The sequence below is a fragment of the Suncus etruscus genome, chromosome 3 (assembly GCF_024139225.1).
Source record: "Suncus etruscus isolate mSunEtr1 chromosome 3, mSunEtr1.pri.cur, whole genome shotgun sequence".
Classification (NCBI taxonomy): domain Eukaryota; kingdom Metazoa; phylum Chordata; class Mammalia; order Eulipotyphla; family Soricidae; genus Suncus; species Suncus etruscus.
Window position 1 is genome coordinate 109,014,632 of NC_064850.1, and position 22,417 is coordinate 109,037,048.

Consider the following 22,417-nt stretch of genomic DNA (forward strand, 5'->3'; position numbering starts at 1 on the left):
CTGAGCACCGCCGGGTGTGGCCCAAAAACCAAAAAAAAAAAAAAAAAAAAAGTTCTATCAAAATGCCCCCCCAAAGGGGGCTGGAGACATAGCATGGAGGTAAGGCCTTGCATGCAGAAAATGGTGGTTCAAATCCTGACATCTCATATGGTCCCCCGAACCTGCCAGGGACAATTTCTGAGCATAGAGCCTGAAGTAGCCCCTGAGCGCTGCCACATGTGACCTCCCCCAAAACAAAACAAAACAAAACAAAATGCCCCCCAGAGGGGACCAAGAGACAGTACAGAGGGTAGGGCACTGCCTTGCATGCAGATGACCTCATCTTTGTCACTACAAAGGATCCCGTGAGTCCTGCTAGGAGTGAACCCTGAACACAGAACTAGGTATAAGCCCTGAACACAGATGGGGCTCCCCAAAAAAAAAAAAAAAAAAAAAGTCTCCCATTTGATAGGAGATAAGACAGACAGCTCAAGTGCCGGTCACAGAGCAGACCCCCCCCCCCTTTACCCCCTCCAGCTGAGCCAAGTCACCATGCTGCTATTTTTATTCTTTCTTTTTCAGGTTCTATTTTTACAAGTGGTATGAGGACAGGAATTTCCTCCACGAGTGACAACTGGAAGATACTCTATGAATTTGAGACGACAGAAAAGAACAACTGTGTGCATCTCCTGTGACCAGCGCGCGTGGGCAGGCTCTGGGCCAGAACACAGACCCCCGAAATAAACCCTGAGAAGCAGCCAGAGAGAAGTGAAAAACAGGCGCCCCAGGCTGCCTTCTGAGGATGAGAAAAATCAATGAACCAAGAATAGGGTCTGCCCACGATCAATATGTAAAGGAAGACTAGTAAAGCTGCAGGGCCAGAGACATAGTACAGGGGGTAAGGCACTGGCTGAGCATGACAACTGGTTCAAACCCTAGCACCGCCAGGAGCAGCCCCTGAGCACAGACCTAGATGGGATTTGGGCACCATTCCAGGTCACCCCAAAACCAAAAAAACATAAAGAAATGTTTATTATGGGCTGAAGTGATAGCACAGTGGTAAGGCATTTGCCTTGCATGTGGCTGACCGGGACAGACCCATCTTGCTCCCCAGCATCCCATATGGTCTCCCAACCCTGCCAGGAGCAACTTTTGAGCATAGAGCCAGGAGTAATCCCTGAGCACTGCAGTGCAATACCAGAAGCACTGTTGTTGGGGGTCCCAACTGTTGTTGGGGACCACAACCAACACACACACACACACACACACACACACTACCCCTACATAGTCACAACTGTCACTGCACATAACATGGATGTCTCCACTATAAGGGAAAGCATACTCCAGATGTGTCTTTTGGCTTTCCTGGTGAAGTGCCTAATTTTCCTCAAGAAATAATTCAGCCAGAAGGCCCATCGATGGAAGTCAATCATAACCCCTGCGTGGATTACTGGCTATATTTCTGACTTGGCCGTGACATTATATATCTCTTTACTTTTATTGATTTGGCTTTGCCTCCCTTGCTAAACTACAGATATTCGGCCTCAGTTATCCTGCAATCTTATAGAAATTTTCAGCACCAAGACTGCTAAATTCCCCGCTGGCTATGTATATTTGCAACTCAAAGTCCAAGCCAGCTACCTCTCTTTCTGTCAGCCTATTTGCTTCCTAAGGCCAAGTCAAAACATAGCATCTTCAAGACAATGGTCTTCTCTCCTTGCCTTTGAGCAGCACCACAGCAGAATGACTGCCTCAGGGACTTTCCTTGTCACTTTGTATACCTGCTAACAGGTTTGGCCAGAGTAGAATTAGGCCATTTTACTAGGTTTAATTCTGTACCCCTTTCTTTAGTTTTATCTCTTTCTATGACCAGATCTTAGGAAGTCGGTTTTAGCCCCTAGCTAGAATACTATTTCCCTCAGGTTAAGAATATTTGTTAAGGAGAAAACCAGGATTCCTGCTATCCCTTAATTTACATCAGTAATGACTCCTAGGGCCAGGAACTACTTTGATATGTAAGAAATTGGCCTTCCTTTTATCCTCTGACTCCTAATTGAAACCTATTCTATTCTAAGGTTCCAAACTACCTAAAACCATGTGTATTTGTTCTAAAATCAAACAATGTACATTGCATTCCTTTCATGTCATGACTCCTCTTTTTCCCTTTATATACTCCCTTGCCTGAAGATTAAATTTGTCGCACTCCTGCCAGAAATGTGTTGACCCCACATATACTGCATGTGGTATCATTATTTCATATTTCATATTCGTTCGCTCATGTACCCATTTTCCTCTCATAAAAGGACTATGACCCACGAGAATTGCTGAGGCGCATCACATCTACAGCACACAACCACCATCCAGGGAAAGGAAGCAGGAATCAGACTTTTTGTTTTGTTTTATTTGGGGGCAACAACTCACAATGCTTACTCCTGGTAGACTCAAGGTACCAAATGGGCTGCCAGGGATCGAACTCAGGTCAGCAGCATGTAAGACATGTGTCCTACCACTGGTAGGGCAGGGCCCCACCTCTCTGGTCCTCATAAGTAACTTTTGTTTAAAGGGACCAGAGAGTATAGCGGTTAAGACACTTCCCTTGCATGCAGCTGATTTAGGTTCGATTCCCCTGCAGCATATATGGTCCCAAGTACTATCAAAGTATTTTACATCATACATAAAAATACTTTGAGACATGTAATATAAATAATGTGCTCAAAATCCCAGCATTCTATATGGTCCCCCGAGCCTGCCAGGAGTAATTTCTGAGCATAGAGCCAGGAGCAACCCCTGAGCATTGCCAGGTGTGACCCAAAAACCAAAAAAACAAACAAACAAACAAAAACAAAAAAAACAAAACGTTTTTTTCCCTTTTTTTTTTAATTTTTAACATGTTTTTCTTTATTTAAACATCTTGACTATGATTAGGTTTCAGTCATGTAAAGAACATCCCCTTCACCAGTGCAACATTCCCACCACCAATGTCCCCAAATCTCCCTCCATCCCACCCCACCCCCACCTGTACTCTAGACAGGCTTTCCAGTTCCCTCATTCATTCACATGATTATGGTAGTTCTCTGTGTAGTTATTTCTATAACTGCACTCACCACTCTTTGTGGTGAGCTTCATAAAGTGAGCTGGAAGTTCACTCCCCTCCCCCCCCCCCAAGAAAAGATACTTACTGAATCCCAAAATCCAGAACTGATGGCTGGAAATGCAAGCCCTTTCCACCAAAGAGTTTCTCAGAGAAGCTGAAAAAGAAAAAGAGATTGAATTTTGTTGAATCTGAAACTTTGAATGCTGAGCTGTACTGTTCAGGCTTTGCTCCATTTTACTCAGAATTGACTGTTCAAATCAAATTATTAGGATAGTCTGCCACTGCAAAATTTTTAAATATGGGCCCGGAGAGATAGCACAGCGGTGTTTGCCTTGCAAGCAGCTGATCCAGGACCAAAGATGGTTGGTTCGAATCCCGGTGTCCCATATGGTCCCCTGTGCCTGCCAGGAGCTATTTCTGAGCAGACAGCCAGGAGTAACCTCTGAGCAACGCCGGGTATGGCCCAAAAACCAAAATAATAATAATAATAATAATAATAATAATAATAATAATAATAAATTAAAATATAACTTCATATCAAATAAACACATTACTGACGCATTCAAACAAAATAGGGGTGGCTTTATTTTCCATAGGTTCCATAGAAACTGCCTTGAAAAAAAAAAGTACCAAAGTCAGATGGGATGCATTAGTGGAGGGTGAAGGAGGGGGGGTTGAAGATTGAGCCTCTCAATCTTTCAGATTCCATAAAACAGGGAAAGGCACGAACTGGAGTCATAGCACAGTGAACAGGGTGCTTGCGCCTCTCAATCTTTCAGATTCCATAAAACAGGGAAAGGCACGAACTGGAGTCATAGCACAGTGAACAGGGTGCTTGCTTTGCATATGGCTGGCCTGAGTTGTAGCCTCAGCACTCCATATGGCCACCCCATATGGTCCCCAGAGCATGCAAGGTGTGATCCCTGAGCATAGAGCCAAGAGTGAACCCTGAGCACCACTGAGTGAGACCCAAACAAGGAAAGATGTGGAGGAGGAAGGAAGCCAGGACTGCTCTGGTGGTAGAAATCTTCACTAGATTGTTTTTATGGTTGGGGGCAGCAAGGGGGTTGCTTGATTGCTCTGGTTCTAGAGCCACATCTGGCTGGAAAATTTAGGGCTTCCTCCTGGCTCTGCACTGGAGCATCACGCCTAGTGGTGGATGCTTTGAGGTTCTGAGGATCAAAGCCAGGTTAGCTATATGCAAGGGAGGCAATTCTACCCATTGTACTAACGCTTCAGCTCCCAAAGTAAGCATTTAGAAGGCTAACCATCACAAACACCTTGCATGGCCAAGTCAATCGTTCAACACTATTATGATTTCATTTTCTCTCTGACCCAAAAGGCACAAACATGCAAAAAAAAAAAAAACACCCCCCCTACAAAATGAGAAACTTTAAGTTCTCCCATTACACAAATTCATATTCAGAATAAGTGTGGACACGTGTGTATATTGGAGAGTGAGCAGCAGCCGGTAGAGAAGCTCCTACAAAATTTGCCAGAATACCCCTCCCCCAGTCATCCTCCTACTTTCCCTCCCCCCCCCACCTTCTACCTAGCCAGGCTCCAATGTGGGCACCAGACCTACTCCCCAAAACACACTCAGCTGCCTCCAATACAGTCCTGAAGATGAGTGAGAGGGATAGAGGAAAAGAGGGAAAGAGCTGTTGCATGTGACCCACTAGCCAGGCTGTAACATTCACAACACTCTAGACTGGGAGCAGGTTCCATGCCAGAGAGAAAGCACAGTGGTTAGGGTATATGTGATGCTCATGGCAAATCCAGGCTCGATCCCCAGCATCCCATCTGGTTCCCGAGTCCCTCCAGAAGTGATCCCTGAGCACAGAGCCAGGACAAAACAAACCAAAAAAGGAGAAAAAATTCAGACAACTTCACATATGCAACATCACTCTGAGCAATCAGGCCTCTGTCCTGGCAGTTAGTGAAACAGCTTGGGGGGGGGGGGGAGGGAGGGAGAAAGCAGCTGGACCCTGTCACATAACTATGGCAACAATGCTCGCCTCTACTTCTGAAGAAACAGGTACACCACAGAAGAGTTAAGTGACTCACAGCCCAGATTCCTAAAAAGCAACCCAAATCCCCACACAACTCTGCCCAGTCTGACTTGCAAAGCAGGTCTGAGGTTCAGGCCTGGTCAAGTTCTCACAGCTGGCCTGAGGCTGGAGTGCAGGCTGGGAACTGGAGTGTGGGCCTACATGGGGCCTGGATGCCAGGCCTCGGCCTCCCCTTATGATATATAAGATAAAGAGGCTCCAGCCTCCAGGCTCTCCAAGTCTGGACCTCTCCAGGCTCTCCAGGATGCAGCCAGGAGATCCGGCGAGGTTCCCCGAGAGAGAACTACCCAGGCATTCTTCCTGGCATGGACACACATGATTGGCTCAAGTTACTGAGAATCTGACTGTCTGTCCTCCAACGAGGAAAGCAATGAGGACAGATGCAATGGCCAGCCAGGCTGAGTCACTGCTGACCTCTGGACTTCAAAGTCCCCAAAGGGAGAGCCTCGAGGAGTTGTGAGCAGAGCACAGGAAACACGAGCCTGGATCAGCTCACTGCCTAACAGGAACTTTTTAATTCCACAATTTGGATGCTTCCTGGAGCCACCAAGAAGCTCAGACACTGTGGAGCCCAATGGCAGGCAGGGAATTGGTAATGGACAGAATTTCTAGAACTCGAAGAGAATCTCGACTTGGAGCACCCAGTGGAGAACATGAAGCCAAGCCATGGTGTCTCTTCCTGAAAGTCATAGGCAGCAAAAGCCAGTATTGGAAATGCAAAATTCCTCAAAAGACCAAGTGCAGCTGGCTAGTGAGAAAGAGGAGGGTCAGCATCATGCATGGGAATCAAACCATTCAGCATATGCTGCATATGGATAACGGGGCCCCCAGCCATCATTCCCATCTCTGATGCTTAAGCATGTAGCTCAATAGCATGGCAGAGGCACATGGGGCGTGGAAGGCACTGGAGCTGTGTCAGCTTCCCTAGGCTGTGCTGTGTCAGTTTGTGAGCTCTCAGAGACAAGCATGGACCCATGGAGGAAGATGCAAAGGTACCGGAGTGGAAATAAATCTGCCAAGTCACAGAGACCAGCGAGCTGGCAGATTGCAGCCAAAAAAATAAAATTAAAAAAAAAAAAAAAAGCATGTAGGGCCCTAGTGATGGTACAACGGGGAGGGCACTTGCTTTGCATATAGCCAGCCCCAACTCGATCCTTGGTATCACATATATGTCGTCCCCCCCACTCAAGCTCCACCTGGAATGATCCCTAGTGCAGAGCCAGGAGTAGTCCTGAATACCACTTGGTGGGCTCCCAAAACAAAAGCAAAACAAAACAGGAGCCAGAGCAATATATTGCACAGTAGGTAGGGTGTTTACCTTGTACCTGGCCAACCAGGATTCAATCCCCAGCATCCCAAATGGTCCCCTGAGCCTACCAGGAGTAACTCTGAGCACAGAGCCAGGAGTAAACCACGAAATGCTACTGGGTATGGCCCCCAAAAAAAAACTAAAACAAACAAACAAAAAAAACAAACAAAAAAAAATATATATATATATACTTCAATAAGCTTTTTGTGCCTGCAACATAAAAAACCTAGTTATGCATTACCTTTTGGCTCTAGGAAAAGGAGTGTATGTGTGACAAAGAAATCCCCTCACAGAGCTTCAGAGTAAGTCTGCCAGCAGAGAGCTGAGATGCACAGGAGGGCTGAAGGGGTGTTCGCTGCCTCCTCCAGCCCAGGCAATCAAGTTCATGACATACTGCAGCTATTTTTGGAGACCAACTTCAAGTTCTCCAAGTAGCCACATAAACTTAGATATCAGCTATTGGTATATCCCCAAACTCATCCAGAAGCCTTCCAGCAAATCGGTGCTGACATTTATCAGACTGCAGCTAAGGTAAATAGCACAGACCTAGGTTTCTTCACTTGTTTGACTTACAAGTAAGACCAAAATCAAGACACTGGAGTGATAATATAGTGGGTATGGTGTTTGCTCTGTATGTGGCTGACCTGAGTTTGATACTAGGCATCCAATGTGTCCCCCGAGCCTGCCAGGAGTAATCCCTAAATACTTTGGGTGTGGCCTAGAAATAAACCAAATAAAACAGGACTGAGCAGTGCAAAGTGTGGACCAGTTATTTTTCCCAGCTGGGTGTGTGACTCAGTAATAAAGCACCCACCTTCCATGTATAAGACCCTGAATTTGGTCCCCAGAACCTCAAAAAAAATCCAAAACAAGGGGCTGGAGAGATAGCATGGAGGTAGGGCATTTGTCTTGCATGCAGTTGACCAGAGTTGGCTTCCTGGAACCCCATAAAGTCCCCCAAGCACTGCCAGGATTGATTCCTGAGAGCAGAGCCAGGAGTAAGCCCTGAGTCAAAAATAAAAACAAACAAACAAATATTCTCCCTTGCAAACCAAGAATAGTTTTCCCAATTTCTTTCTAGGGTTTCTGCACTACTTCCCCCTTTGCTCCCTTCCCCATAGAGAGCTTAGCTGAGTACTCCCTGGTGACTGAGGGGTGTTCTCAGGACCCAGATAGGGTATGGGGCTCCAGTTTCAGGTAGCAGCTGGTCCCGCCTCCATCCTGTCCCCCCTCTACTGCCAACCACACAGAAGCCACCCTGCACTGCAAGAGCTCCCCAGGGAAGGAGGGAAGGATTGGGGTGACCTGTAGGGAGTGAGGTCCCTGAGGCCTCCTGGAGCCTGGGACAGGCAGCCAGACTCCCCGGGGAAAGAAGGATCTCTCAGATCATCCTTCCGGGAAAAGCTGCTGTGCTCCTGTCTAACCCCAGAGCCTGCCCAGCCTCACTTCCAGTTGAGGGGCAACCCCTCCTCTGGGCTCCCCTGCAGGGTTGGAGAGAACAGCATAGCAAGTCAGACATAGAGAAAGGTGCATTGCAGAAGAAGGAGCTGACAGACCCTCAAGGAACAGCCCCCACGCACACACTCCCCCAGCTGCCGGCCTCCAACCCCCAGCCCAGTGAGGCAAGGCCCTTACAATCCACCCAGGGACCCCAATTGTCCCCAATTTCATAACTCCACTCATATGCAAATTGCACGCAGGGCTTCCCTTTTACACTGTGATTTTTCTTTCACACCCCAGAGGCAGTAAAGTGTTTGGGCCAAGAGGGAGAATGGCTCCTCACTTAGTCCCGCTGGCTGGGCCTGCCCTGCTGCTCTCAAAGGCCCAGCAGGCCCCTGGCTGGCTCCCAGGAACCCCTGGGTCCTCTCCAACCTCTCCCCTTCCCCTCCTCTCCTTCCAATGTTCTCCAGAGCTGCACAAGTTGGGGAGGTGGGCAGACAGAGAAGAAAAGGAAAAAGAGGTGATATTACATGATTTATCCACTCCATGAAACCCAAGACAGACAATACAGTGGATGGGGACCTGCCGCACGCGCTAACCTGGGTTTGATCAAAGCAGATACCCCATATGGTCTCTACCTCCCAACACCGCCATATGATCCCCACCTCCCAGCATAGAAAGGGGCAATCCCTGAGCACATAACCAAGAGTAAGCTGAGCACTGCAGAAAACAAAACAAGAAGTAGTATCCAGCCCTGGAAAAAGTGAGGGCAGGAAAGTCCAGTGGGCTGTGTGTGCTTCAGGGCCAGAAGCAACCCCGGAACACAACAGGGTGCAGATCAAGCATTCACAAAAATCATGCCCCCCCCCCCCAATCAACTCTGTTCATTAGATGATTTCGGCAGTAGAGAAAATATAGCCGACTCTCTGGAAGGACCAGACTTCAGCAGAGCACAACAGTGCTTTCAAAACACTCAAGAACAAAGGCCCAGAATGATGGTATAGCAGCAGGTAGGTTATTTCCTGGATTTGAGCTCCAGGATCCAATATGATGTACTAAGGAGTAATACCTGAGTACTGCCAGGTGTGGCCCCAAAACAAAACAAAAGCTGTATTTGCCCCTCAGCAGACCCACCTAGCATCCAGGCCCTAGATGCCTTCTCTCCCAGCTTCCCTTGAGCTGAATCTCATCCCAGAGCACGAAGCCCCACCACAAACCTGCACCACAGGCTTTGCCCCCTTTCCAAAGTCAGCACTGCCCAGAAATGGCAGGTCTACTGCCCTGTCTTCAAAAACTGCCTTTATGCAGGTGTGCAAAGTTGGAAAATCCCAGTGTAGACTGGCCTAGGCAGCCTACAAGGACCAGAAGCAGTTTTTTTTTTTTGTTTTTAAAAAAAAAAGGTCCACATTGTGGGAGCAATGGTGCACACAGCTGACCCAGGATGGACCGCGGCTTGATCCCCTGGCATCCCATATAGTCCCCAAGCCAGGAGTGATTTCTGAGCACTAGCCAGGAGTAACCCAAGTGTCATCAGGTATGGCCCAAAATAAAAAAAATAAAAAAATAAATTCTACTTAGAGCTGGAGAGACAGTACAGCTTGTAGGGTGCATGCCTTGCACAAGGCTAACCCAGATTTCATCCCTGGCACCCCATATAGTCCCTCAGAGACACCAGGAATGATTCCTAAGCACAGAGCCAGGAGTAAGCCTGAGCACTGGGGGGGTAGGTTGGGGGGGGAGAATAAACAAAAATAGCTAACATATCCAATGAATGTATCAGGTAAGGTGGACAGTAAGGGAAGAGAAGGTGTGAGGGCCGTGAAAGCATTCCGACTCTTCCACCACTTCTTCCAGAGCTCAGCAACTGTCAGCTAGGACCAGTCACCGAACCTAACTCACAAGGTTAGGTCCAAGATTCCAGAGAGCAGCTAAGCTTGGGAACTTGAGACAGACTTATGGCCAAGAAGTGGTTCCATGGCAGAGAACATGGCTCCAAATATAAGACCCTGGGTTTAGCCTCAGACCCGTAAATAAAAAGACCTATTTTACAGCTATTTGTGATGATCAATTATCTTGCTGAAGAACCAAAAAAAAAAAAAAAACTCTGTTGTTACCCAGAGTGATAGCCAGCTGGTAGGGCATTTGCCTTACATGCGGCTGACCTGGGTTCTATCCTCGACATCCCATATGGTCTCCCAAGCCTGCCAGGAGTAATTCCTGAGCACAGAGCCAGGAGAAACCCGAGCAATGCTGGGGGTGACTCAAAAACGCCCCCCCCCCCAAAAAAAAAGGCTCTATCAAGGGATTCTATCTGGTCTATCTGGTCCCTGCTTCCACTCCAAAACAGAAAGCAACCCTCGCAAAATGCAACCAACTTGGCAAAAGAGCCAACAGCTGCTGTCAAGACGAACAGAAATGTCCACAATTAGTTGTGGTGATGGCTGTCCAGCCCTGCAGATAAGCTCAAAAGCAAACAATAGCACCTAGAAATGGGAAAGAACCAGGCGGCGTATGAATCAGGCCTCAACATCTCAACCAAGGTCTCACAGAGGAAAAACAAAAGGCCAAGACAGCAGGTACCACAGCAGCTCCCAATAATCCAATCACTCTGTCTGGACTGCAGACAGGTGAGAGGCAGGGGTCACTCGGCAGGTGACTCTTCCCAGGCACACCCAAACACCTGTCTCCTCGGCTCATTTCCTCTCTGTGCACACAGAAGGCCCTACAGACAGCAAGGGGAGGAAGAGGGGGGTTGAAGAGGGGAGCCATATGCAGATGCGTGGGATTCTACCCCTCCACATTTCCCTTCATTAGCAGCGTTCTGTTCACTGCAGCTAATGCTTGCTATTATCCAAGTGCAAAATCGCTCTAATTTCAGGCAGCTGAGCAGCTGCAGGGGCAAGCCAGCTTCTGCCCTTCAGTGCAAGCCCATTTGACATGTCACACCCCCTGTTCCAGGGCTCATCAATTCCCATTCGTGAGCACAGAGAACAATGGTGACTTCCTCCTCCATCCCACAGAGCACACATTTCAGCAAAAGCCAGCATAAGAAGATGAAGAGAAGGGCAGAAATCAGAAATGAGCTCTGTGTGTTTGTGAGAGCACACACGCATGCTCTCACACACTAAGGAAAAATAGGCGCAAAACAAGAGCTTCCACCAAGACTCATTCTCTCTCCTTATGCTTTCCACCCCTGTGTTCATCTTCATGGACAGAGAAGTCCCTCCTTAGCCCACCATCAGAGCACAGTGCCAGTGCATGCGGCATCATGAATCACTGTCCCTGTGCGCTCTCCAAATGGGCCCTTGACCCTCTGCCGAGGAATCACTTCCGCATTCTGCAGAGCTCCCATTGTGTTTCCTCCCACTATAAACAGAGATTAGCAAATACACTAAGAGTACTTTACACAATGAAAGAGAGTATTCGACAATAAAATGCAGTGCTTCTACAATAAAATGCTGCATATAAAAAGGGTTCAATGTTTAACTCCCATTACAAACACCTCTATTTTTATCCTCTATCCAAAAACCTCTGTGAAAAGACAAATGAGGGAAATTCTGAATTCTGGAAGCAATTACAGAGCTAATCCCTTTAAAGGCCCAAGAAAAGGTAAATCCTCTAGAGTGAGATCTTTTCCGAAGAAGGTCACTGGTTATAAGCCTTATTCCCTTTATGGGGCCTGAGAAATAGTACAGCAGGTAGGACAATTGCTTTGCAAGCCTTTCAATCAGATTCAAATCCCAGCATGCCATAAGATTACCTGAGGCCCCCATGGAGTGATCCCTAAGTGCAGAACCAGGAGTAAGCCCTGAGCACCATATGTGACTCCAAAACAATACAGAAAAAAGACTTGCCTTGAGTTCTGGCTACTGGAATAGACAAAGCACTGGGGGGGGTGGGGGAGCGGTTCTGACAACATATGGATTCCAGGAAGTGTATCTGGGGTATGGCCCCCTCATGCCACTCCACAACCCTGAGCCCAACAAGAAAGCCCAAAGTAAAGACAAAAAATGGGACTGGAGAGAGCACAGGGGTAGGGTGTTTGGCTTGTACGAGACTGACCTAGGATGAACAGTGGTTCGATTCCCAGCAACCCATATGGTCCCCAGAGCCTGCCAGGATCGATTTCTGAGCACAGAGCCAGGAATAAACCCTGAGCCCAGCCGAGTGTGACCCAAACTAAATAAATAAAGAAACAAAGACAAAAAAAAAAAGACTAAAACCAATGAATTTTAGATGCTATGAAAGGAACTGACATCCACATGAACATTATTCCTCTCATTTGAAATAATGCTGGTTGGCTAGATGGTTGATTGGTTGGTTGGTTTGGAGGATAGGTCTTAGGCCACACCAGGCAGAGTTCAGGGATCATTCCTGGCAGTGTCCAAGGGGTCATATGTGGTCAAGGATGCATACAAGACAAGTGCCTCAATCTCTATGTGATCTCTCTGGCCTGGCTGATATTCTGGAGATTTTGAGGGTACTAGTCACCACCCCAATCCTTAGTGTCATCTCCCACCCCTGCTCTTGCCCAGTGTGTGTTGTGTGGGGCCTCCCGAAATGAACATATGGTTGCATCTTATGTAACAGCTTTGAGTCCACTTTTGCAACCAGATCTTACTTCAAAACACTGGCATATGTCAAAAACGGAAACTCTTACAAGCTACCAGGACGAGAGGCCTACATGGGGGCACAAGCTAGTCCTAGTTCTGTGCTCAGACCTCATTTGTTTACTTTATTGGGTTAGGTGGTTTTGTAGGCCACACCCAGTGATGCTCAGGGGCTACTCCTGAGCTCAACAATCTGCACAGGACCGCACTCAGAAGTCTTCAGGGGACCATGTGCTGTGAGGTGTATGGTGTGGTCAGATCTCCCACATACAAAACACATACTCCAGCCACTGAGCTCTATCTCCCCCTTGGTAGGAAGGGCTTTAATAAAGCAAGTGAAATCATTCCCATCCTGAAACAGAGCCAGGGCATGAAGCTAGATGCCCCCAAAGACTTTGTCTATTTTCTCCTATGAGCAACTACTTTCCCTCTGGAATGAATTTGGAATCCTGTTGAGATAGGCAGTGAGCTCCCCCGCACCACCATGAACTTTGCCTCCTTTTATTTGGGGGCCAGAAAACCTCTCTGAACCCATTTCTTCCTCCAGAAGCAGCATCTGTGTCTAAATGAGGAGTCCACACGCTTCCTCCCTTCACGGTCTCTCTCAAAGAGTAGCATAGCACAGCTCAGTTCGACTGCTCCCTCCAGGTATGCTCAAGGCGATTCTACCCTAGTCAGTGCTTACAATGCTGCTTCCCCTGGAAAGTTCCTTTCATTTTTGGGGGGGAGAGGGTTCCCACTCTTCCAATCTGAGCAGGGCCAACAGCTACCATCACCACACCTAGAAAGTTCCACGTCATCAATCACTTAATTTCAACTTCAGAGGGACCACAGGTATGAGGTGGGATAGGTGGGGGAATCTGTGTACCTCCCCTAAATGAAAGTCAGAAGCTCCCTTTGGGACCAGAGGGATAGGACAGTGGAGAGGGCATTTGCCTTGCATATAGCAGACCCAGGTTCCATCCTTGGGATTGATCCATGAGAGCAGAGCCAGGAATAACACCTGAGCATCACTGGCTATCATTTAGAACTAACTTAAAAATGAAGTTCCCCCATCCCTAAACCTTCATGTTTAGGTGTCACTTCATGTTGTTTTGTTTGTTTGTTTCGAGGCCACACCCAGCGGTGTTCATGGTTTGCTCCTACTCTGCACTCAAAAAATCACTCCTGGCAGGCTTGGGGAACCATATGGAATGCGGGGATCAAACCCAGGTTAGCCGAATGCAAGGAAAACACCCTACCCACTGTGCTATCTTTCAGGCCTGGCACCCCTTATTTAGATGTTATTAAGATTTTATAATTAAAAAGATTTTATAATTTTACTATTATAATTTTTTAAGTAGGTAGGGCCTAGGAAAAAAGAACTGAGAAAGTGATGTCTTTTAAAGTTGTAAAGTGAATCTTTTGCTCCAAAACCACTTACATAGGTCTCGCTTCAGAGCTTTCCAGGAAGCCTTCAAGGTCACTTCAAACTCTCAGCCCACCCCATACTCCCTTGCACTCCAGAAGCATCTGGTGTTTCCTTTCAATCCAGGGCCAAATGCACCTAGCTTAAAACCCAACTCATGAGGCCAGAGCGATCGTATAGAAGGGAGGGTACTTGCCTTGCACACAGCTGACCACGATTCAATTCCTGACATCCTATATGGTCCGCCAAGCACTGCCAGGAGATTCCTGAGTGCAGATTCCTGAGTGCAGAGTCAGGAGTAAGCCCTGAGCATTAGTCCTACCAGCAAAAAAAGACCAACAAACAAAAAACCCACCTCACTCTCTCTCTCTCTCCAATTTTCCTATCCTGGATTCTACAGTTCTCATTGTGCAAAAAATGCCCACTATGAGGAGAACTGTCAGCTGGCACACGATCTAATACAATCTGGAAGTATGCCAGACCTAGGATGTGATTCCATCTGAGACTCCACAGGCCTTCTTGCGACTCTTTGGGATAAAGCCAGGGCCAGGGCAACAGAAACTGGCCAAGATGGGGGCAAGCTAGGCCTTGTTGCGCACCAAGAACTCAACTCTGGGAACAGACCTGAAAGGAGGCAGCTACTGTCAGCTCCCAATGCTTGAACACTCAACAACTGGAACAACTGGAGTAGAGATGTTTAAACCCACCCAAGGCTGCACCTTGCCCTGCACTCTTCCAGCCCTGGCACAAATCCAGCTCCACCTGCACATTCAAGAGTGCTCAGGGGTTGGGGCAATGAGTAGGGCATTGCACACGGTCAACTCAGGTTGGATCCCTGTCATCCCATTAGGTCCCCTGAGCACTGCCAGGAATAATCCCTGAACACCACCAAGTGTAGCCCAAAATACAAACCAACAACAACAAAAAAAAAAAGCAGTGCCTGGGGACTGTATATGGTGCTGAGGATTCAAACCAGGGTCTATGGCTTGCAAGGCAAGGGCCTTCAACCGATGTCCTGGCTCCCTGGTTCCATGTCCTTAAGTGTCCATGGGAACTGAGAAACATCTTCTCCTGGTGGGATGCTGGGATCTGTTCTCTAGTGTCACATAACAATGAAAGTTGCTTCCCAGGCAGGGCAGCAGCTCAGGAAGGTCTGGCTCTGCAGGGAGTTCATCCTGTTTATTTTAGCTTTCGATGGTTAGGCCACATCTGCTATGCTCAGGGCCTACTCCTGAATCTGTGCTGAGGGATCACAGCTCGTGGTACTCCAGGCTTGGAGGGTGTGGCGTCCCCACATCCCCCAAGACAGAAATTGGGAAGAAAAAAAATTAGCAACAAGCCATATTATAACCTCTTTTCTGGTGGCTCTCTGTCTCACCCCCTTCCAAATAGCCCCACACCCCACAAAGGTGAGCTCTACAGCTTTCTTCCTCCATCACCTCCCTTCACTGCACCCACCCTTCCTGTCCACTTCCTTCCTTCATATGCAGCTTCCTCCTGAGGCTCCTATTTCTCCAGTCTGCACCTAAAAGTACTGTTCGTTCTCTCTCTCTCTCTCTCTCTCTCTCTCTCTCTCTCTCTCTCTCTCTCTCTCTCTCTCTCTCTCTCTCTCTCTCTCTCTCTCTCTCTCTCTCTCTCTCTCCCTCCCTCCCTCCCTCTCCCTCTCTCCCTCCCTCCCTCCCTCCCCCTCTCCCTCTCCCTCTCCCTCCCTCCCTCCCTCTCCCTCTCTCCCTCCCTCCCCCCTCCCCCCCACCCTAGCTTTAGGTAAAGCACCTAGCCTTGCATCTGTGAGAAAGCATTTCATTGAGCTGAGAACAAGGGAGAAACATTAGCCAATTCCAATACGCCTACTTCAAGAACAAAACTAACTCAGGAGCAGAGTTGGCCAATAACTCTGGGGAACTAATCACAGGTTAACATGGATAACAACTCACATTACCTACCCAAGAAATGTGGGTCTGCATGAATGAATCTCACCTGCAAAAGCCACAAAAGTTCTGAAATATAAAAACACAGGTAGATCCTGCAGACACCTGGCCTTTCAGTTACGTGGGGTTTTTTGTTTGTTTGTTTGTTTGTTTGTTTTTAGGGCAGGGATGAAGGTTGTTTGTTTTTGAGGGTTTCAGTGGTTACTCCTAGCTCTGAGCTCAGGAATTACTCCTGGCAGCCTCAGGGGAACACTTGGGATCCTGGGGATCAAACTTGGGTCAGCCACATGCAAGGCAAGTGCTCTCCCTGCTGTCCTACGGCTCCGGCTCTCAGCTGGTTGCATTCTTCCAGAATGAAACACAGTACTTAGACAAGCATGTCGTGGCTAGGTGGGGGCTCAGCTCCCACTTTCATGCTGTGTGCCCTGATCTATGTGATATTCCCCCATGACCCTATTGGAATAACCCAGGGTTCCCCCCAGGCTCTCTAGGTCCCCTGACTGGGAACTATTGATGGAAGCCCCTAAAATGACTTCGCCCAAGGCCTGCCAAGTCTAAGCACCCTGCATGGTGGGTGGATAGGGAAAGGCCACGCCAGGGGGTTTCCTCCCTGAGACCAAGGTAGGAGAGAGTGAGAGGTTCTGGGGTGGGAGAATGGGAAGTGAAAGAAAGCCCTGGGGCTGAGAGGAGAAACCCAAAGGGCTAAAACTCAGAGTGAGACTCGGGGAATGACCAAAGCTGGTGGGCTGGTAGGCACTAGGCTCCAGCACCCACACGTGCTACGTATGTCTGCTGGAATCAGAGCCTCAGAAGCGCACACAGCGCTGGAATGTTCTGGCAGCAGGAGAGAGAAGCTGAAGGGGAGTTAGGCTCCCTGGAGAAGCAGCACCCATTGAATCCAGGGGATGTAGGACTGGACCCCTTCGTGTGTCTCTGCCTTTTTTGTTTGTTTTGGTTTTGGTATTGGGTCAGAAATCACTCCTGGCAGGCATGAGGGACCATATAAGATGCTGGGAATCAAACTGGGCTCGTCCTGTGTAGACCGCATGCAAAGCAAATGCCCTACCACTGTGCTATCATTCCTGTCCCATGGCTCTGCTGTCTCATCAGTCTAGGTCCTTCCTTCCCAAGGAACTTTCCCCTCCAGCTCCCTCCCAGCTCTCCTACAGTGGGAGTTCTCCCCACCTCTACCTTCAGGGTCTCCCCAGCATCTGCCCTGCAGGGTAGCCCCCATCCCCTGGTTACTAGATACTCAAAAATGATATGAAAAGGCACAAAACAGGAACTCGAAAGCCACAGCCCCAGCTTCAAAGGTGAGAACGGCTGTTTCATATAAGGTGGTTGATTCCCACTGCACTGCGCCCACCCGACAGCCCCACAAGCCCTAGTTAGGGCCTCACTGTCTTTAGATCATGGTGCCCAGATCCCTCCCCTTATCCTCCCAGACATCACAATCAACAGCCTGACAGAATTCTGCATGACCATCTTCTGCACTATAGCCAGACACAAAGAAACTTGTTTCTTCTCTTCTTTCTCTCTTTCCCTTCATCCCTTCCTCCACCTCCCTCTCCTAGTCCTGTGTGCTCAGATTGGGGATCACTGGGTCATTCAGGATTAGGGTAAGAGGAAGAGGGTGGAGCTGGGGGCTGCTTCAAGCATTAGCAAGGCCAGAAAAGGTCTGGAGATGGTCAACGAGAGTCTTGGCTCAACACAGCAAATGCATTTAATGCCACTCAACTGGATGTTTGAAGATGGTTCCTTATTGCTACTAAGTTCTGACTCGGGCTGCACCTGCAGTGCTCAGTGGCTCCTCTTGACTCTGTGCTCAGGAGACCACATGGGACAAGGGCTCAAATACACATCTCCACCTCAGCGTACTTTTAAGTACTCAGCCATGGGTCACAAGGAACAGACACTGAAAAAAAAAATGGTCTTTGGGGATGTGGTGTAGCTCAGCAAGCATGCCTGCATGCCACAGAAAGTTCTAGACGGGGCACTCTGGTTTCGGCAATTAGGATGGAGACACTCTAATTCCTAACTAGAGCATCAAGGGTGGAGGGTTTCCTGAGAGCAGCCGCCCAGGAATTTCCCCTGGGAAACACTGCCTGCGCTGCACCACCACCCCCACTCAGCCAGTTCTGCCGGGGAATGGGGTCCTTCACAGGAAGCAGCAAGAGTACACAGGAAGTGGGGCCCCAGGGGCTGGTTAAAGGGAGAACCCAGGCTCCACAGTATCCACATGGGCCCCCGCATGGTTCATAAGGGCTGATTCCCCCAGTCTTGCCTTTCACCCCATCTGCCACAGGTACACGGAGAACCCATCTACAGAGTCTCACTGCAACCACCAACAGTGCTGACCAATCACTGACCTAATCGGCTCCTATTTCAAGTGCTTAATACAATGAGCCTGTGTGAAGACTGGAACTATAGGACAAGGTTAAGGCACTTAACTTACCTTGTACATGGCCAGCCCAGCACCCTAAACACTACCAGGTTTAAGCCTTGTGACAGCCAGATGTGGCCCAAAAACAAAGATTTAAAGAAAATTTTAAAAGGGGCCGGAGAGATAGCATGGAGGTAAGGTGTTTGCCTTTCATGCAGGAGGTCATCAGTTCAAATCCGGTGTCCCATATGGTCCCCCATGCCTGCCAGGAGCAATTTCTGAGCCTGGAGCCAGGAATAACCCCTGAACACTGCCGGGTGTGACCCAAAAACCACAATAAATAAATAAATAAATAAATAAATAAATAAATAAATAAATAAATAAATAAATAAATAAAAGAATTTGGAGGGGCTGATGAGGTGGCGCTAGAGGTAAGGTGTCTGCCTTGCAAGTGCTAGCCAAGGAAGGACCGTGGTTCGATCCCCCAGTATCCCATATGGTCCCCCCAAGCCAGGGGCAATTTCTGAGCACTTAGCCAGGAGTAACCCCTGAGCATCAAACGGGTGTGGCCGAAAGAAGAAAAAGAAAGATTTTGGAAGGGACCAAAGAAATTATATAGCAGTAGGACCTTTGCTTTGCATGTGGCCTACCTGGGACAGACCCGAGTTCCATTCTAGGTATCCCATATGGTCCCCTAAGCCTGCCAGGAGCAATTTCTGAGCACAAAGCCCCCACCCCACCCCCCAAAAAAGACTTTGGGTGCAGGTCAGTACCCCTCAAACTGACCCCCTGCAAGGTTCTCACTGGCCCTCACTAGACTCTCGTGAGGTACATGCAGGATACTCCCTCTTCAGTGTTTCTCACCCTCTGAACCACAAAACTCCAGGAGCCTTCTTAGGGGAGAGAGTTTGTTGCCCAAGGATCACTCCAGACAGTGCTCAGGGGTCCATGCAGTGGTGGGCCCCGCCCAGCCTTCAGCTAAGTCGCATTTCAACCTGGTGAGATGCATTCTCCCTGCTGGCCCCACATAAGTGTCTATTTTTAAGACAGAGGCAAATGTGCACCCTCTTTTATGTTTCTTTTAAGATAAAAATCTCCCTCCCACACCTTCAGCTAAGTGCCACCAGGAGAGGGGGGCCAGACCCTGAGCCTACAGGGAGCTGTTGGGATGCAAGTCTGGTCTAGCACCCCGCATGCTCTTCTGTGCCCTCGCAGTTGTTTTCCTAAGCCATGTCCCTTGGTCAAGGTCACCCCACTTTCCTCTTCAGCCACTACAGTCTTCCCCCATACACAGTGTATGCACTTGACTGGCAGACAACAGAGTCCATGGGGGACTTATGCCTCCCGGGGACAGCAGTATGGATGGACACCCAAGCCATGAGGACGGATCCCTCAACACTGCCACCCTGCCTGTGGGCTGCACCTCCTCAGTGTCTCCTCACTCAATGGAAAGCTTTCCTCTGCCCTCAGCCTGGCTGGTCTCTGCACCACCACAAAGCCCCTGAAATCCACCATGGCACACTCCTACCCTCCGTGGCCAGGAGAAATGGGTAAATAGGGCTCTCTATTTGAACGTGAGCCCCAGCCTTCAAGTCCCCAATCAAGTACTCCCTTCTTGCACTTCCGCAGTTTCCCTGAAGGCTTGGCCTAAGTTTGCAACCCTGAATCAGTCCCCAGCATAGGAATTCCTCCCCACCCAAAAAAAAAATACCAGGAGTCACCAAGAGAACCTGAGCACCACTGGGGCCACACAGTTCATCAGTCCAGTCCTCTCCTTGGCCTCTCAAAAAATGAAGACAATGAACTGGTCCCAGGAAATCTCATAGGTCATCAGGGTAGGAAGATGCTCAGAGGACAGGCCTGACTAAGCACAGGCCTAACAGAGCCCTGGGTTGAAACCCCTGCACCAAGAAACCTCCTGAGCACCCCAGGGTGTGACCCTGGAGCCCTCAACATCACCAGGGAAACCACCAAAACACCAAGCACTCGGAAGTTGAAGAACACTGACTGAGGAAGACCACGGCTTCAAGAATCTCATGTCTTTAGGATGTCACCAACTCTATTGTCTCTACCTGCCCTGACCCAGGACACAGCCCAGAGAAGCAGCATCAACAAATCTCCAGGTCATCGGACATGTGGCTGAGAGTGACACATTCCAAAATGCTGCCCTGACTCAGATCAACCCCAAGAACACAAGAAAATGTAGCTGCTGGGCCGGGCGGTGGCGCTGGAGGTAAGGTGCCTGCCTTACAAGCGCTAGCCAAGGAACGGACAGCGGTTCGATCCCCCGGCGTCCCATATGGTTCCCCCAAGCCAGGGGCGATTTCTGAGCACATAGCCAGGAGTAACCCCTGAGCGTCAAACGGGTGTAGCCCAAAAACCAAAAAAAAAAAAAAAAAAAAGAAAATGTAGCTGCTAATGGGGGGCTTGGGCCACACCTAGCCTAGCTTGGATCCAGAACCTGGATCCAACTAGGGTCACATATGTACAGGGTGAGTTGAGCCCCAGTCATGATCTCTCTCTGCCCAGGCTGCTGGTTTTTATGGGATCCACAGATACTCCTAGTGTCCAGCTTCCCAACCATCACACCTGGCTTAAGGCTGGCACCTGCCTGCAGTATCAACTTGGTCCCCGCTTTCTTCCCTGGATCACCAAGTGCTGAGACAAGAACCAGCGAATTCCATAGGGGAATGAGCAATAGCACAGAGGGTAGAGCATTTTGCCTTGCATGCGGCCGACCCATGTTCGATTCCCAGCATCCCATATGGTCCCCCCAAACCTTCGAGGAGTAATGCAAGGTAATTCGAGGAGTGATTTCTGAGCACAGAGCCAGGAGTTACACCTTAGTGCCACCAAGTGTTGAGTCAAAAACCAAAAACAAACAAGCAAACAAACAAACAAAAAAAGAAAACCAGTGCTTTCACTAAGTCTGCATATGCAGCTTTTCAACTCCACTAGAATCTGGGACTCATTTTCTGAGATTCCACACTCCCTCTGGGAGCCCCTCTGCTCAGTGCCATCGGCTCTCCTCATCTCCTCCCCTCTCTCACCCTTACCTGCATTCACATGGCAGGAAATATACAAAAATTAGTCTTGAAATGGTCAAGAGCATCCCACAGGCACTCCTAAGGCTCTGGGGCAACAAGGAAGGATGACTGCACTGAACTTTCCAGCTAGAGAGCCACCCTGCAGAACACCCCCGATCTAGAGCTAGCAGTGCTCAGGAGCTGCTCCTAAGGCTCCTCAACAGTTCTCCTAATGCAGTGCTGAGAAATGAACCCCGGTCTCCCCCATGACAGCACATGCACTGACTCTCTGAGTTCTTCCCAGCCCCACCCCAAATTCTAACCATGACCTCAGCAGGAGTCATGGTTCATGGCTGTCCCCTACATCCACAGAAGCAAACCAAACATTTCCTGTTGAAGAGAAAATGCCCCAGGTTCAAAGAGGTCGCACAGAGGTTAAGAACTACAAATACTACATGTGGTCCCTGAGCACCACCAGCTGATATCCCTAGCACAGAGCCAGGAAAGAAATTCTAAGCACACCTGAGCATAGCCCAATAAAACAGGGGGGGGGGGGGGTTTGCACAATTGAGATAGTTCAGTGGATAACATGTCTGCCTTGCATGAAGTGAATGGAATCTGTCCCTGGTACGCCATATGGTCACTGCCAAGAGTGAACCCTGAGCTCAGAGCCAAGAATAGGCTTTGAGCACCAATGGGTGTAGCCAGAAAAAAAAAAGGGAGAAGGAAGGAGGCATGGAGGAGGGAGAAAGAAAGGCGAGGAAGAGGGAGAGAGAGAGCAGAGGGAGAAAGGCAGGTAAAACAAAGAAACTGAGAGTTGGGTGTTCAGTAAATGGCTGGCACCCACTGGCATCAATAGCTACGTACAGGAAAGGGTGGAAGTTATCAGTGTCCTGAAGTTTTTGTCCTCAGGCCAATGTCAAGGCCTAGGGGGTTACCAAGCCTCCTATCCTGGGAAAGGCTGTCAGAGGTAAGTCTAGATGCTACAGACACCAGGTAATAATGGGTGACTCCTGGAATTGGGAGAGGACCCAGAAACAGTGGCCTGGACTGGCCAGGGTGTGAGCCGGGACTACCACAATAGGTGGGCAGGATCTATGAATCAAGATGCATCAATGAATCGATCCGATAGCTGTGTTCTTCAGAGCCTTCTTTCACATCAAAGGCA

General features: G+C 48.8%; 1 protein-coding gene across 1 annotated transcript in view; it reads right to left on the bottom strand.

The window, feature by feature from the left end:
* Positions 1–22,417, bottom strand: part of TMEM131L (transmembrane 131 like) — a 156,724-nt gene that overhangs the window by 78,165 nt on the left and 56,142 nt on the right. Inside the window, exon 4 of the mRNA XM_049769635.1 lies at positions 3,159–3,227. Within this exon, the coding sequence (XP_049625592.1) occupies positions 3,159–3,227 (69 nt within the window). The remainder of the gene's footprint in view (positions 1–3,158; positions 3,228–22,417) is intronic.